The sequence below is a fragment of the Glossina fuscipes genome, unplaced genomic scaffold, assembly GCF_014805625.2.
Source record: "Glossina fuscipes isolate IAEA_lab_2018 unplaced genomic scaffold, Yale_Gfus_2 1, whole genome shotgun sequence".
NCBI classification, from domain to species: Eukaryota; Metazoa; Arthropoda; class Insecta; order Diptera; family Glossinidae; genus Glossina; species Glossina fuscipes.
The window spans coordinates 21,382,937-21,400,781 of NW_023998415.1; the positions used below are offsets into that span (position 1 = coordinate 21,382,937).

Here is a 17,845-nt window from a genome sequence, read left to right on the forward strand (position 1 = left end):
TTTTTTTTTTCTTTCTTTCAGAAAAAGGAGGAAAATTAAATTGAAAGCTAAAAATAATTAGAGCGTAAAAACCGGAGCATGGCAACACTTATTGTGCAATTCTTCTAATTCGTTTCCAAATATATGTAAATGTGTATGCAGGAATTGTGTCTGTATATAAATACGTAGGTATATATATATTTATATGCGTTCCTGCTAGTACATCAGTAGTTGAGCGTATGTGAGTCTCTGCATATAAAAAATAAAGAAGAAAATAAAGATGAAAAGTAAGTTTTAAGTCAGTGCGTGCATTTAAGAAAACTCCTTAAATTTGTGGTATTAGTATGATAGATATTGATATGTATGTATTATGTGCATGCAAGCAATTCGAGCCGAATTCCGAACACGCTCTTCAACATTTCAAAAGTACAAAAATCTCTTATCTTACTTTTTATACAACCCATTATGTTACTTTTTATAATTTTATTGTAATTATTGAAAATATTGTAGATACTTTAATCAATCAATTTTGTGAAAACCGTTAAACCAATGTCAGAAGGTGCCTCCATTCAAAGGATTATGTTTTCTTTTCACCATTGCCACAATAAAGTTTATCGTAAAACTTTGTCTTCGTTAATTCTTTGTTTATTTGAAAAAGAGAAGGAAACAAGTAAGAAAATTATATTCGGTCGTGATAGAATCTTTTATACCCATCCACACCGTTATCTTAGAAAGGACTACAAAAAAATGGAAACGTGGATGTCTCTTCTACTATTTTTGTAGAATAAAAGTGGACAAGAAATCGAGAAAGCCGATAGAAAAAGTCATTCACAATACAATGCAAGGGCGAATCCTTTTACCGATTTGGCCCATTTTCAATACCAACTTGTGCGCAATGACTACCAATGCTTTTGACAAATTTGAGGCAGATATCTCCACAATTGCGGTCACGAGTACATTTTCCGTAGCAATTAACGGACAAAGGACAAAGAATAGACAGACCGATAAATATTGTTAGAACAAGTTAGGTTCGATGCTAATCAATAAAATGTAGCTTTTTGTATAGTCTGTGATGCTTCTTTCTGGGTTCTGCAAATGTTTTGCTCAACGAATGAATCTTTAATGTTCGACAGTATTGAGAAGGCCGAATTTTCAATTTTTATATAAGTGCTGGATGACCATCCGTCGAATATATACGCAAGTTTTTACCGCAATGTCCGTTTATGGTTTAAAAGTGATGACAAAAAAAAAACAAAAATTTTTTTTCAGTTTTGAAAACAAAGATGATCTTAGGTTAGCTTGTACTGTGGTCTTGTCTTTTGACTGATTTAAAGCAAACTTTCAATCTTTGTGCCGAACTTGAAGACGAATGCTGAATTTTTCCGATCAGGAAAATGCGTTACGCAGACAGATAGACAGGCGGACATTCTTGAATCAATTTAGAATGTGTTGCTGAGCAGGAAGGTATATGCTTAACGGGGTCTCTGCGGCTTCTTACTGCTTGCTGGCAAAACGAATATACCTCTCATGCCTTGATGACGGGTAAAAAAATGACAACGGTATGAAATGATTAGCAATTTTCTTCTATTTGCGTTGCTAATAAAAATTTCGCAATAAATTGATTTGAAATTTTTTGAAGTCATCATACGAAAGCTAGCATTAAATTGTACTAAACAAACTGTGTCTTAGGCGTGTGGCGAATGCTTAACATCTCGTCAACATTACTTATCTCATAAGTTATCTACGATAATAATGGCTTTGCTATCGGTGAAGTGGATAAAAATTGCAAATTTCTGTTTTAAACGTCATCCATGCCAATGTCATATTTAAATACAGTTCAGTTTTATTTAAGATGATCCTTGCGTATAATCGGCGTAAAGTAACAAAAAAAAAATACTTACAACATATCAATTTTTTCTTAAGATTTTCCAACTGTTCGAAATTTTTTTTTTTTTCTTCGATTGATGCTCTATTTGCAAAGCCGCTCCGCGTCAATATAGAAATTAAAATTTTCAGTTTTCTATGTCAACTATTTGCTTAATCTTAATTTTTAAAGCTTCCAACCGAAGTGGCTGGATGTCCGCTAGGACGCATAACAGGGCTTAGTGCACAATTTCTCTTAGATATGAAGTCCGACGTTTACATTTGCGACGAGCTTGTTCCACCTTAGCTTCTAGGCGTGCATTCCAGTCCTTAATTGTTAATATCATAATCGATGAGAGAAAAGTTGAAGAAAAATTTTTAATTTGATATATTATACTGAGCCTATATTAAGTATAGATGGGCGGCGTGCAATGTGGCGACGACAAACGTTATTATGATTATATGATGAAAAAACTGCTTGTGCTTGTTGTCTGTTCTGTTCTTTCATTGACAATTGAAATCCATGTGCTGCGGTTACGATGATATTTGTATACTTGTCATCGTTAAAATAATTTTGTTTTTTGGTTTTTTGGTTGTATTTTTGTTACTGCTTTCCGCCTTTTTTTTATACTTTTATTATTATTATTATTATTTCAATATTCTGTGTTTTAGTTTGTTTCTTACTGTGTTTTTGGTGATGATGCTGCTCATTTGTCTTTCTGGGCTTTCGGTTTGTTTATGCGTCTGTTTCTGGTTTTTATTTATATAAATTTTAATGCTTGTTTGCTATGTTGATTGCTGCAGCTGTACCCTGCTGCATCATTCAGTGGTGTTGTGCTCTTTGTTGTGCTTTTTCCTTTTGGCTGGAAGTAGTCTTAATTACTTCCTTTAATGTACAGTTTTGGCGGGAAATCCATTCCGGAAGACGACATAAAAACTTTGGAGTTTTTTTTTGTTATTTTTTTTATTTTTTTTTTTTTATTTTGCTTTTGCTTTTATCTTCATTTGCAAGGACGAGTTATATAACGCGCCGCTTACAATCCGGCATTAAAGCTTTAAGTTTATAACTAACGTTAAAAACGCTGTGTCCGCGAACTCAGACAAAAGGAACGTAAAACTGAAGAACTGATTATGATTGTGAACAACAAATAAGGACTATTCTTGAAGGAAAGTTAATGGAAATTCTATTATTTTATTGTCATCGTCATAATTTTTATTTTCATCATCCCATAAATAAATCATGTTGTCTAATATTACTTATACATTTTTTTTTATTTTTTTTTTTTACATTTATCGTTCTAAAATGATCACTTATTTCTCTGAAGATTTGTAAAAATTATAGAAGAGGAAAAAAAGTAAAAAGGAAACGAGAACCAGTGTTCGATGGTTACGAAAGATTTCTTCGAAAATACATAAATGACATTGAGATTACATATATTTGCCATAGCCATAAACTATGAAATGAGTAGAAAAGTCTACGTTCGCCTTCGCGGTGGTAATCAAGGAATTTTTTAATACGCAATTGTTTTTTTTATTATTCTTAAATAGAACGAAGATCGAATTGGTCGATGTGTATATTGGGTGTGTGAATAGCATTCGCACAATTTTTCTTATGAACATTGAAGAGTTATTATAAAAAAAAAAAAAATAAAAAAAAATATGCCACGAGATATTCTATCACGAATTATTGTCTATTCGCTGGCATTACTTCTGTCAGCTTTTAGAAATACTATTGTTTCTATGCGGAACGATGACAATTGGGTTCGGTCTACGGCTCTTATCATCGAACTGTTTTATGATACGATCGCATTTTGAGTTGCTGATACTCGAATGCTTTCGCATCGAGTTGGGCTTTCTCAAGTTTGTTTGGAACTACAACCGAATATTCGTCATATCATTGATGCATTTCTAAGAATATAATTGAAAGAAGAGCAAGAAAAAAAGTAAATATGAAAGTTTTGGAAAATGAATGTTGCTGAACAAATTGAAATATTTACACATTATATATATATATATATATATATATATGTATATATTAAAGGAAAATATAAAATAAAGCTTAACAAAATTTTAAATGTAATCTGAAGAGTAGGTAAGTATAAGTGAAAGTATAATTTCATCATATCGATTAATAGTCTCATTTCATGCCACAGAACCGATGGATTCGTTCATATTCATATTCATCTGATCGTTGCCCGCAAGCCAGCCAGTAGAGTAGCAACTGCGGATAATAATCTTGTACACATCCTAAGGAGATTGTTGAGGGTTAAGAGTAATCATTTCTCTTTGGCACCTCGAGTGCACGTCTCTATAGGATTTACATCGTACGGAAAGGTGTGCTTTGTAGATTTTCATCCAACGCTTTCGATTGAATGAGGAGGCGTGTAAGCGACACATACCGAAATTGTTGATATGCACATTGTTTTAATCATATTGAAATTTAAGATTACATTGCAAACATACTGGTATTTTCATGGTTGATTCCGTCTATCTGTTGGAGCTTTGGTGCCTTATATCTTATAGAAGCGTTGCCAATGCATTAACCGAATCAAAATTCAGTGAGGAGCACTGCAAAATTGTGGGAAATTTTAGATAATGGAGGAGACGACTCCTCCGTTTATAGTCCCTCACATGAAATTGGCCGATACTGTGCAAAAATACTCCGTAGGAATATTGCGTCGAGAATCTTGACAACGTCTTTAAAACGATTGGTGAAAATATTAAAAAGCAAAGTTTAGTAAATTGATTATAAACTTTTTTACTTAACTAGTCAAGTTCCTTCTTCTTAACTTGTGTCTCTCTTTGTTCATTTGGTGTTTTCCCTTCTCTTCTGATATATCCAGCAACAGTTGGTCCCTTTTCGTATTCTGTGACACCAACAGGTAAATGCATTGAAAATAATTGTTTTCTTCTATTATTTTTCCCAACACTTTGGACGTAATCTCTCTACGTTCATTAATTTGATCAAATATGTGCTTGTGTAACGATATTTTATTTCATTTTCCCTTTGAACCTGAAACTCGATCGCTATTTTGCATCGAGCTTATTAAGTACCATTAATACAAAATTAAAATTCCATATTAAGTTTACTCGATAACGAGAACTGTAGGCCGTTCGCCTGTTCTTTTGAGGCTATTCACAAAACAACAAACATCTCGTCATCTATCAGCTTAAGATGGTAAGCATCGTTTCGACAAACAATAAGTGATCTATTGGATGTATTGGCCAATCGCAGATCGTGATATTTGCTGACAACATCGGGATGGATGGGACATTGCAAGTTAAAAGTGCAAAGATTTGTTAAGCGACTCTTGCTATATATAACTGACTGAATTTCCTCATACCTGGAAACTTACGTAATCGTGACTTTTGGCATATTACTTTTATTTCTCGTTCCAACTGCGTTAGCTGTTGCTGTTGTTAGGTTTCCTTACTCACTCCACTAAATCAGTCCGCCGTTATCGGCGACATTGAAAGCTCGCTTACTCTGTATTACTGCAAAGCATCCAGTGTTCAACATTTCTGACTTCAAGAACGTATGTTGTGTACATGTACATGTGAGTATGAGAGCTTATACAATCGCCGATAGCTTTAACAGAACACTTTCGAATAAGGAAATGTATGCATTTTCTCTTAGCAAAGAGTCAGAGTCATAGCCACATACCCAATACATTCCACATCTACATGCAACTATATGCAATGAATTTCTTACATGGTATTGTAAATCGAACGCAATAATAAGTGAGCCAACAAACTTTAGTCAATTTAGAAAACGATTTTTGAATCGTTTGGACATAACAAAAGGTGACGTCAGTTCCATGTCCTTCTAGATATTGCACAGATATGCAGCTGAACTCTCTGTCAGCGTAAGGTATGAAAAGTTAATCAATTCTTCACTAAGTAAAATTGCACAATAATTTTAAAACTTTTTTAACACTAAAAAAAAAAAAAAAAAACAACAACAACTTCTTCTGATATTTGCGATTATTTAAGAAGTATCATACTGTCAAATTATTTTGGGGAAAAGCATCATTTAGATTTGGAACTGGTAAGTTGAAAAGTATTACGAGGAAGCATTAACGTAAACACAAAAAAAAAAAAAACGAAAGATATTTAAGAGAGATTCCGAGAGAAACATTCTTGTTCTACAATACCGTAACCTACGCATTTACGCATTGCGTATTTTATCTATATATATATTATGTATATGCATTTGCATCAATGTATACATGTATGTAAGAGATAAAACCAAAATTGCACATTGCCGCAGTTGCTGTTGAATGAGTGAGTTTTGTGGATTTAATGCCTGTCAGTAAGCTGTTGGTTTATACTTGAGTTTGTGGTTATAAAATTTCGTAATGATTGTACTCTGCTCTGATTTTGATTGTCAGTCAACTGAATAAACGAATGCAGCAATATTAAGCCATTCTTTGTTGCCGTTGCCGCACATTCCTGCATTGGGCATTGCTTGAGGGACCTAAAGACTGTTGCTAGCAATTATATCTTGGATCTATTTTGTTTGTTTGCACGTATTTCGATGCCTATATGTAAAGTTTTTATTAACACACATATACGCTCGCCTGTATGCATCAAAGCACAACGAATCCATTTGGCAACTCAATAGTATTTCCGCTTTCTCTATTCGGTTATTACATGTTCCTTTTCAATAAACTTTATAAAGAAAACAAAAAAAAAAAAAACAAAAACAACATTAAAAGCAAAAGTTACACTTTTTCTCAGCTTTTCACTTATTACAACAAAGTCTTCCATCATAGAAATATATACGTTAAAGAAAATTATATGCTGATTTAGTCGTCTTGTCCATGCCGACAGTCGGCAAATTTAGTAATCTATTGAAACTGTTTTTCGGGACAATTGAAGTCAAATTGAAAATTGTATATAAGACTGACATTGACGTTGTTCCGGATTCAAATTTCCAATGTTCCATGGTTCCCGGCCCAAACTGATCTGCAGCTTAACTACGTTTGAGTCAAAAGTTTTAAAGTGTATCAAGTAAGCGGAATTCTTTTTCTAATATCGTAAACTCAATGGAGCACCTCAACATTAGTGATACAGTGATGATGATTCCGATCGTAATAAGCGTATTATGCGTTCCTTTAAGTAATGAGTGAATTGCGAAAAATAAAACAGGAATTAAAAATTAATTACGATCCATTTTACATGGGTCGTGTGCATGTGGTCTTTATACAACTAGTCCTACTTTCACCATTGATCTGTGCGTCATTAATAAAAATCGTGAACGATTCATAATTACATATGGTGTACGTTGTCGCAGTTCCTTATGTATGAGATGGACTACCTATCCATAATAATACGCTAAGTAATACTAAAAATAAATAATGAATTGTATCGCATTATCGTAATGCATTAAAATATTCAAGAAATTCAGTTCAGTGGCGCGTCTATTTAATTATTAAATAATTGTTGTGAGTATGTACGTATGTAGTCTTTAGGTGCTGCTGTAGGATTAAGTCTGACGTGAAGTCAACTTGCATCAAATATGTATGATTTAAGATATGATATGATTAACACATTGCACACCGTGTGTGCGTGTGCTCATGTGGAACTCCTATCATGGCGAAGATGTGGAAACTAATGCACTTAGCGTATCTTTTACAAGAGTATCCCGATTTGATCTACAAAAACAATTGTTTGATTCTATTAAAACAACGTGAGAGGCGGACAAACATATATGTACAAAACCTGTGGGATACCGTTACATGTTGGAGAACGCTTTCAAAAGTATCATAGAAAATTGAAATATCAAGCACTCAAGAACTATCTGATTCTCTGTAACTATTTCGAATTCTACCCGGTATCAGAGGAACTTTTCTTACGGTAGGTATTATAACACACTGTTAATGTGAAAATGTTTTTGCTATGTCTTTGATACTGAAATGTCATATACATATTGTTACTGGGCGTTAAAAAATTCAGTGCTGCCCAAATATTCCTCCTCCACTGAATCTATATTAAGGCGTTATATATCTCTTGTATATATATATATGTATATATATATATATATATATATATGTATATATTGGTAAGGATGAAATTGCTTTGTAAACATAATTAAAAATAAAAATATTTATTAACTGATAAAATGTCTCTTGCAACTTTCCCTCAACTCATCAATAGATCCTTAGCGAATCATGTTATATATTCTAATGTGTTTACATTTCAATCTGTGCTTGGTAGAATTCTTTTAGTATTTAGATGCCTTAGATGCTTTCACTGGCAGTATCGATTTTCCGAAATTGTTGCAATTTTATTGTTTTAATTTCACTTTAATCAGAAGGGGGAAGGCATGTCCAATTAAATAGTTTATAGTAAAAAATTTTAAATTAAAATTTTAATTATCCACGTTAGGGATCTGTTTACCCAATGCGTTGACATGTGTAAACATATATCGGTTAGAGCGTGTGTATGGCTATAAAAATTTAACAACACTACTTACCGATTCGATGGCTTTCTCTAAACGAAAAATTTCTTCCTGCAGCAAGTGTAATGTCCCTGTTTTGCCGCGATGTCTAGCGAAAGCTGCTGCACAGGCGCTATGAATACTGTTCACCCAGTTTTCCAGCTCGACCTACATGAGAACCGTGAAATGGGGAAAGATGAAAATTGGTATAATAATTGAAAAATCACAAAAATTATATTAAAATTTATACTCGTATTGCCGCTTAGTTTAACACTAAATTCACGGAAACCGGTCAATTTGATGGATGAATTTTGTAAATTGTTGCAGTCGCATGAATGAAGATAAAAAATTTGTCGGAAATTTGGCATAAATCGATTGAGACACGCCCGCAATGCAGAGGAAACTAAAACGATCTCGCAGACGACACGGACAACTCTTTCATATTTTCATCTATGACTTTCGCGTCTGAGAAGAGAGGCGTAGACATATATATTTCTGTTGCTTTATATCAATAGAACGCAATATATAACATCTAAAGATATCGACTTTCTTTTATCATGACGAATGATTCAATTCGAGAATCCGTCAAATTGATAGGTGCCGTAAAAACGGTGTTAACCAAAATGATGCAAAATTAAGCTTGGCAGCCGTAGCGTAATGGGCGTTGAGATAAATTAAAATTAAGCTAATGAGTTTATGTAATTAACAATAGTATGAATAGGCGGACATTTACAGTAACATAATGAAACAATTATTGAATGCGTTGAGCGAGCAAAACTTCAATTATTCACATATAAGAAAATCCAATCTCAAACTCAACTTTGGCCTGTTCCTTTCTATTGAACTTATGCATTCTAAAGACGCATAACCATAGCAGTCTTCAACCTTAACCATTAAAATTAAGCTCAAGTTTTTGCGGTTTGCAAACGGCTTGAACATTTTGCATTAGGAAAATGAGCAAAAGAGTTTAGATCAATAGTCGAAGATATCTTACGTTGGTATAAAAACAATTTTTAAAGGTGTAAGACAAAGAGATTGCATAAAATATTTGCCATTATTTATTAGCTCATGCCGAGCAAGCTATGTCCGATTGTGCATTCAAAGTCATTCGAATTGTGATAAAAAATTCAAATTTTTGCTTTTCGTGCACAAAATTTATTCGCATTAATTAAAACAGTCGGATTTCGAAAACATAATTCGAAATGATGAGATGCTTCCAGATTCGGATTTCAAATTGAATTCTTGGTATTAATATATGGAAAAAGGTGATCCCGCTTAGTTAGATATTAATGAAATAAATTTAATTAAACTCCCATAGAGTAAATAAGCATCATGTCTAGACATGCAGAGAAATGAAATAAAATTTATCCACCAACATAGAAATGTTAATATATGGCACGTATTGTGCATTCAGCTCCGGTTGCGTGGCAGTAGTTTAAGTAGTATAATAAACCAGAGTGTATGTATCTATATATATATATATGTATATATATATATATATGCATATATATATATATATATATATATATTTGTGTTAATATAGTAAATAGGTGCATATAAACATTTATACGTATGTGTGTAGACAAGCGAGCTAAAAGATTTGCTTTTCTTATTAGAACAACGCTCAAGGTGTTTATGCTTACTCGTGCACTTATATATACGTATGCGTATCCATGCATTAGTGTAAATGTGTGCATGTTTTTGATTCCGTGCAAGGTTTCCTCATATATTTATCCTTCCTGATTATAGATACGTTTATGTATATATGTATACGTATATAGTGGATACGTGTGACTAAAACTTTGCATTATATTTGTGTGAAAAATGACCGCGAGCAACGAACTCTCTTGCATAATGCTTTTATATTTTACCAGCATTACATTGGAGAGAAGTTGTTCGTTCGTTGGCCGTTTTTTTTTTTTTTTTTTTTTTTGTTTGCTTTTTTTGCCTTTCAAGTATAACTCATTCTTTCTATTCAAACTAGTAGGTAGTATACAGATTCATGGTTATAATATATATATGGTATATATATATATGTATATATATATATATGAATATATGTATATGTATGCAGTACAGCCAGGGGCTTTGCCTATTTGCCAGCCTGCAAAATGCATTTATGTGCGTTCGCTTGTCTGTGTGTTTACATAAGTATCGAAGGACATGCATACACAAGGGTGAGAGTGTAATACATTAAGTCATCATTTGGAAGCCGTAATATTTCAAACATATTCATTTACCCATATGTGCGTATCTATATGCATGTATATATTTATATGAGTATATGTATGCATCCATAAACACAAACACACAGATATATAGATATATTTATATATATACAAGGACATATTTTATGGGAATTGGTCATTTTACGCGCCGCAAACATCCGGCGACATTAGAATCCCATTGAAATGGTTAAGAATCGGAAGATACAACCATTTGCAGTTAACTTGCTGGAAGGCGTTTTTTAAACACACACATACACACACGCATACATAAACATATTATATATATCCATACATATATAAGAGAGAAATGTAATACTCACATCTATACAGGTATTACTTACTATACATAAATGTACGCAAGTTTTGTAAGAATATCCTTTATAAAGTTTATATAAAATGTTGAAACTTCAAGGATATTTCTCTAGAATATTTAGTTATAACCTCATTCGGCGTTTATATATATATATATATATATAAATGTAAATTTAAGCAAGCTAAAACCCATATATATGTATGTTTATATACACACATATAGTATTTTCAACGCACATTCTTTGCTTTATATTGCTATCAACATCTGAATGAAATATATCTGAATGAGTTTTTCAAGTGAAATCTTATACTGATTACAACCACATTCAACTACAACAACAATAGCAACATTTATACTTGAAGATTTAATTTTGTACAAAATATCTCTGTTGTCTTTTTAAGCCGTAAGCTATAACTATGTTTGCTTTCATATAAAAAAAACTGGCAAGAGCTATGTGCATGTAAATGAATACAAGTATTTTTCCGCTACATATATACATAAATATATATACATATTATATATATATATATATATATATATATATATATATATACACCACTGTGTCACCTGCTTTAAAAATCATTGATATATCTATTGTCAGACGCAACACAACGCATATACATTTGCTTATATGCGTATATACACGTATACGTGTATCATAAAATACATCTTTTGTCGTTTGCCCTTATGCCCGGCTACGTTCATTCGATGAGTGTTGGCTTGTTTTTGTGAAATTTTTTTGCTTTTGCCAGATCCCACAGGCTATTGACACTACTTACGTGGTGGATTGTACTACTCAGCCTTCGCTACATGCAATTGTGATTAAAATAACAACGGCAACAGTACGAACAACAACAACAACAATAATAATAATAATAATAATAACAACAACAACAATAACCGCAATAAAAATACCAATTGCAGTCAGACACTCACCTGGCAGGGTGCTTGGAAAAGATATGCATCGCCGAATGCGGTGCTCAGACAGAATATATAATCACGTCTGGGGTGCTCTGGTATGGGTTGCATAATGGCGCCATCAACTATAATTAAATGTTTCGGAGCAGCCTCCACGCTACGGCCTTCACGTGAATCGCAAGGGTAAAATAGTAAGGTAGTCCCTTTTAAGCATACCCAGTAGCCCTTCCAGCCACGTTTCCGGGCTAATTCGATTTGATGCTTTTTTCTCAGAAGCCATTTCTTCACCGACAAAAACCTATGAAATAAGATTATTTCACATATATACATGTTTGTGTGTTTTAATAAATGAGGAAATAGGAATGTTGTGTATGTGTTTTTAATTGTTTATTTTTTTTTATTTTTTTTATTTTTTTTTTTTTGCATTAAAACAAATAATAACAAGTCCTAATATAAGAGCGTAACGTACATATAATAAGCAGAGAGGAGAAATCACATATATATATACTTATTTAACCTTTAATTTCTTCTCAAAATTTTGAATAGATTTATAGCGTAATTGAAATATTGCCAGTTATTGAAAGAAAATTGACGTGTATTTATTTGAAGCATTCAGTTAACGAGATTCATTTGAGAAGCGCAAGCAATACGTATCGGAACTAATAACAATTCGGAAGAGAAAAATATAACTAAGCAGCATTGAATCAGACAGTCTAACGGTAATTTGAATATGGAGCTTTTCATTCCTCCATCAAGTCAACCGTTTTAGTAAAGATATCCCTTTTTTTCTGACTAGAAAAATTTCTTAAGATTTCATGTTTTTTCCAAACGATAATTTTACAGATAAGGATTACAAAGTGGAAATACTCTTAAAGAATTCTCATACATTTTTATATATTTATCCTCATATATTTCAAACATACATATGCCATCGATGCCACTTATTATCGACTATGATATCGCATTATCAAGACTTGCAATAGGTTACGCATAGGTTTATAATTTTATTATTGTTATTTTATTATTCTATTTTCTCATATACATGAACTTTGATCAATGTTTTATTACTAATAATACGATTTTCTTATTTGCAGTATTTGCGGTTAGCCAAAAGCAAGGAAAAAAGAAATGCACAGCATACTTGTCTAATTCAATTAAGGATGCAACTGAACCTGTTGACGATGCCTAATTCAAAATTAAGCTTCAACTGCACGCAATTTTATATTGTTTTACTTTGAAAGTACTTTGCTTTGTAAGTAGTTGTTATGCTTTACGTCAATTAGTTTTGCTTACTCACCCGGCTTTACGCACAGCGCCAGTGCAATTAAATGAGGAAGCTGCTGTTCCAGTTGTCTTAGCTTTGTAAGGCGACGCCATGACACTTTCGCCATCATCTTCATCCGATACCGCTGTAGTCAAGCTCATATGGTCATCGTCGGAAATCTAAAGACAGATAAAATGAGAAATGTTTAACTCTCGCTTGCAATATTTCAGTTTTCCTTTAATTAGGCAAATTAGTCCTAGTCCAAAAAAAAGCCAAAAAACAAAGAAAAAAAAAAAAAAAACGATTTAAAAGATACACACGATAATTTTCCCTCTGTTTCGGTTTAATATTGTTTATGTGTTTTATATATGAAGTGAACAAGAGGAAGAAGTAGAAGAAGAAAAGAAAAAGTAAAAATTATAACATAATAAAAAAAAGAAAGCAAAGTTAAAGAAACAACTAAACGCAAATCTCTCTCTCTCTCTCTCTCTCTCTCTCGCTCTCTTTCGTTCTTTGTTTCTCTCTCTCTCTCTCTTTCTCTTTCTCTTTCTCTTGCAACACGCCCTTCATAAGTTCACATAATCTTCTGGTAAAAAGAGCTGGCGATAGTAGTGTGTTAGTTCTGCTAGTTGGTGCTGATGTTAATAATAATAATAATAATAATGCTGAGGTCGAGTACCTTTACTATTAATAAATTGTGTTGCTTTATGGCCAGTCAAGTTGTGTTATGTTCTATTTAGAATTTGTTGTAGTGGAGCGCTTTGAGTTAGAAGCGGCCTAGCACTTATGAATCCTAACCACTACAAAAATTCAAAGTATATAAAAGCGTTTTCATGTTGAATTGCAGTGGCAATGGCATATGGCCAACTGAACCGCGTACAATGACTGCAATGCAAAGCAAATAAATACCAGATGAATATTTTTGTGTTCTACCAACATCACTTTGCATTGTGCAGTATTGTGATTATAAATCTCACGGAGATTGATGTATGGTTTACGTTGGGTAGTATTGCATTAGAAATTGATTTATTGTCGGTGCTTTACGATGGCTATATTCAATGTAATTGCTTTCCTCACGCATAGCTAAGTATAGTTTGATATGTAGAACGCTAAGGCTAGCATTAACAATACCAATCTAGATATGTAGCGTGACCGTACAATTTTTTGATTCCTTTAGCTTTGTTTATTACGCGAAAAACTATGAAAATAGTATTCAAGAGTTACCATCAATTTTAAAATTTTTATTTTTTTATTTTTTATTTTTTTTTATAATTTATCGCACTTTATTGTTACTTTTATAAAATTTATTTTTATTCTTTTTTCCAATTATCTCCGTTTTAGTCGTGCAGCGTTCTTTCCGGTAAAACTCACCTTTCGTAAAAACATTTCGTTGCACTGTTTTGCAGTGCTGCGCCAATGCCGATGACGAAAGCGTGAGTTGCCTAATTTCAATGTCCCATGCAGTTCTGCCGCCTCCTCAACTATTCGTTTGATAAGTTGCAAGCGTAATGGATTATTAGTTCTACGTACAATTGTGCCGCTTTCAGGCTCTGATTCCGCTCCTGAACGAACTTCATCTTCATCTTCATCGTCCACCCAAGCACTTAATACACCTTCGACAAAGTTATATAGCAGCTGAATGTTGGATTTCATAGGCGCTGAACCGGACGGAACTTGCTCAGTTTTTATTAGTTTACGATTTTGACAAACTTCTCGCAAGAGATTTTCGCCAAAGTGAACAGTTTTATGTCTTCGCCTACGTGAATTAAGAGAGGCAGCCGATGCTGACTTCATAAGTTTACCATTACCTACGGTAGCCAATGGGCATCGACCATTCTGTGAAATTAGTGTTGCTTTTTGATTCGTTTCACCTGTCGAACTGGACGTTGTATGCCAAAGTAATGGCCTTGAATCTCCCCGCTGTAGCGTATTAGGTTGGGAATTACTGCGTTGATGGAGAAGTCCATTGCGTTTTTTAGGTGGCGGAGATAACAAAGGAGTTGGTTCAATATCATAAATTGAAATAGGTGATTGGGTGAGAGTGGTACGCAATCGATTAAAATCGGCGGCGCAGCGAGGCAGTGAGTTGCACTTGGTGGCGTTTAAGCACTTGCGGTTTTGACAGCTTTGTGGGGTACAATATCGACAATCGTGACATATAATTAATCTGCGTTGTTGGGGTTGATGCTTAGTAGTTGAAACTCCTGATGAAACTTGAGCAGATGTTGCTTGCTGCGCCGGAACATTATCAAAGGCCAAACTTGCAGGTATGGTATGCATTTGAGCTTTCGCTATTTGCTGATTTCGAGCTAGATTGGCTGTTGATATTGATGGCGCAATTTTACGCCCAATCGATTGATAATCAAGAAAACGGCAGTTGGGATCTGTACAAATAGGTAAGAGAGGGCAGGATGGATCCATACACGGGGATGGAGATCGCGGGGCTCGTTCAGCTGATGACGATTTACGTTTGTACACGCTACCATGGGGACTGGACATATCAGACACCGTAGCAGATCGTTGTGTTTGATGACGACGGGAACGATCTCGCTTTGCTTCGCTTGGCCGTAATTGTGGTGACGTTGTCGAATGGGCTTTGCTTACTTTTACCGATTCTTTTGGTGGTAACTGCGGTGGCAATATCTCATCTTTAGGCACATATTCGTATCGATCTTTATGTGGTTTAGCGTAAAGACGTTCTACATTGCTAGCTGTAGCGGAAGAGGTAGTTGATACCGTAACTACCTCACTAGCAGAATGTCGAAGACGCCGTTCTTTAGAGCGCTGTTCGTAATGACAACGATCTGAACACACTTGTGGAATTGGTTGATTTGGTGTTTGCAATTTATGAGTGGTAGTAACAGCATTCGCTTGTGTTTTGTAAGGCAATTCTACAAAGCTTTGATGTGAAGTGCGTCTATCTTGAGTTTGAGGTTTACCTATTGACTGAAGACGATTCAGTGGATAGGCAATCCAATCAGTCGCCTCTTCTTCACTCCTGTCACTGTAGCCGAAAGAATGCCTTTTACGAGATTGTTGTGCACTATCATCTTCCTGAGAATGCGATCGAGGTGTATCACCGCTCCCATTCCGACGGTGATGCGATCTTCTTGGCGTTGCTGCAACTACTGTGTCCTCACGTGCGCTTAGTACTTTTGTTGGTTTTGTCAACCATTCAACAATTTCTGATTTCAATAAAGAAATCTCTCCAGGACCAGAACTTTGACGCGACAACGGTTTCTTAAGCAATTCCGTTAATTCTTCTTTCAAAGATTTTGCAAAGGAGCTTGTGGTAGCTTTTGGTTCGGAAGATTTTCTTTCAGCCATTGAGCGTTTTCGGGGAAGATGCTCAAGTAACCAATCGGGTATGTCGTCTTTGAGTACAGTTATTTCACTTGGTCCTGAAGAAGTGCGCGCCGGTATGCGCTGTTTCTCTAACCATTCGATAGTTTCATCCCGAACAGTTCCACTCTCTGCTGATCGAGCGGAATGTCTCTGTTGCGCCTTCCGATCAAACCACTCTAACTCTTCGGATGGACGAGTTGGAGGTTTTGAAACTGGCACTTCTTCAGCACTTTTTTGTCTTCGCGGAGGCAACTGAGGTTTTTGTTCATCACTGCATTTGCGATGATGACCGTCGAAATGTGAATGTGTATGTTTGGGTATAGTAGAAGGTTGTGGAAGCCTAGAAGGCGTGTGTGGCGGTATGCGTTTCGAATTTCTACGTTTGATAAGTTTTTGTTCAAATGTGTCTTCATCGCGAGCACGAACGCGGCGCGTTATTTCAAATATATCGCCATTTATTTGATGATAAAACTTTTCAACTTCTACACCTCGGTCAAATTCTTCCTTAACTTGTTGAGCATTCAGCTTAGCCCCTCGCGATGGAGGACGTGGAGGTATATTTGTGTCCACTTTTCTTTGGTCTTCATCATCCCCAAGAGAATCTGTTGAGCCTAGTAGAGCGCCATTGCCTCCACCGCCAACCATACCACCAATAGAACGCACTCCCGATGTCGCTGTATGCTGCTGTTGATGTAACAGCCGGTCTAGAGAACCATGTGTTTTTATAGTAGGCCCTAATGGACCCTCGCCTAATGACTGCAGTCGACATTGTGCGTTGCAAATGCAAACACCACGCTTTTTGCTACCGAAACGAAATAAACTACTGGCCAACTGCGAAACGCCATCGCCCAAAACGCTACTGCCCCCACCGCCCCCTGTGCTCACATCCCTTCCTGAGGCCGTTGCTGCAGAAGTCAAACGTCCGACTTGTGAAACAGGCGTTATGTCGACTATCACGCAACAGCAATGCAACGAGAAGGTTTTTTTGTCGCTGCTACTGCCGCAAACAGAATTATTATTTTCGCTTTCGCTATTTTGTGAGGTTGCCAGAATGAGCGGCTTAGGAGTGCACACGCAAGATGATAACTAAGCTGTATGCAAGCCAAGTAACGGGATCGATTGGATAGATGGGAAAACACTATTTCAAAAATGTCTAGAAAAGGACTGCCACTGTAGGTTTCACCAAGTGCTTTGGGTTGGAGAAGAATAATTGAGGATTTTGTGGAAATTATCTTAATCTCAACATCAGCATCCACCATGCCCACATATATATATTCAATAACTTTTATATTTTAATTGAAATTCCGCAACAGTTTCACTGCACATTGATACACTCGATTAAAGTAAAATGAGGTTTATTTCCTTATAATAAACTGATTGCTGCACTTGTTAAGGTTGAAAGTCAGTGTTAACTTGAAATCTCTTATATTTATTTGACATTTAAGATATATGTGTATATACGAGAATAGTTTGTTTTTTTTTTTTTTTTTTTT

At 34.8% G+C, this 17,845-nt stretch overlaps 1 protein-coding gene across 6 annotated transcripts in view; it reads right to left on the reverse strand.

Moving 5' to 3' along the window:
• Nucleotides 1-17,845, reverse strand: part of LOC119631750 — a 71,254-nt gene that overhangs the window by 28,503 nt on the left and 24,906 nt on the right. For all 6 annotated transcript variants that reach the window (XM_038024231.1, XM_038024230.1, XM_038024233.1 and 3 more), the window contains 3 exons: nt 13,041-13,186; nt 11,762-12,041; nt 8,321-8,452 (listed from right to left, as the gene is read on the reverse strand). In XM_038024231.1, coding sequence (XP_037880159.1) covers nt 8,321-8,452; nt 11,762-12,041; nt 13,041-13,186 — 558 coding nt within the window. The remainder of the gene's footprint in view (nt 1-8,320; nt 8,453-11,761; nt 12,042-13,040; nt 13,187-17,845) is intronic.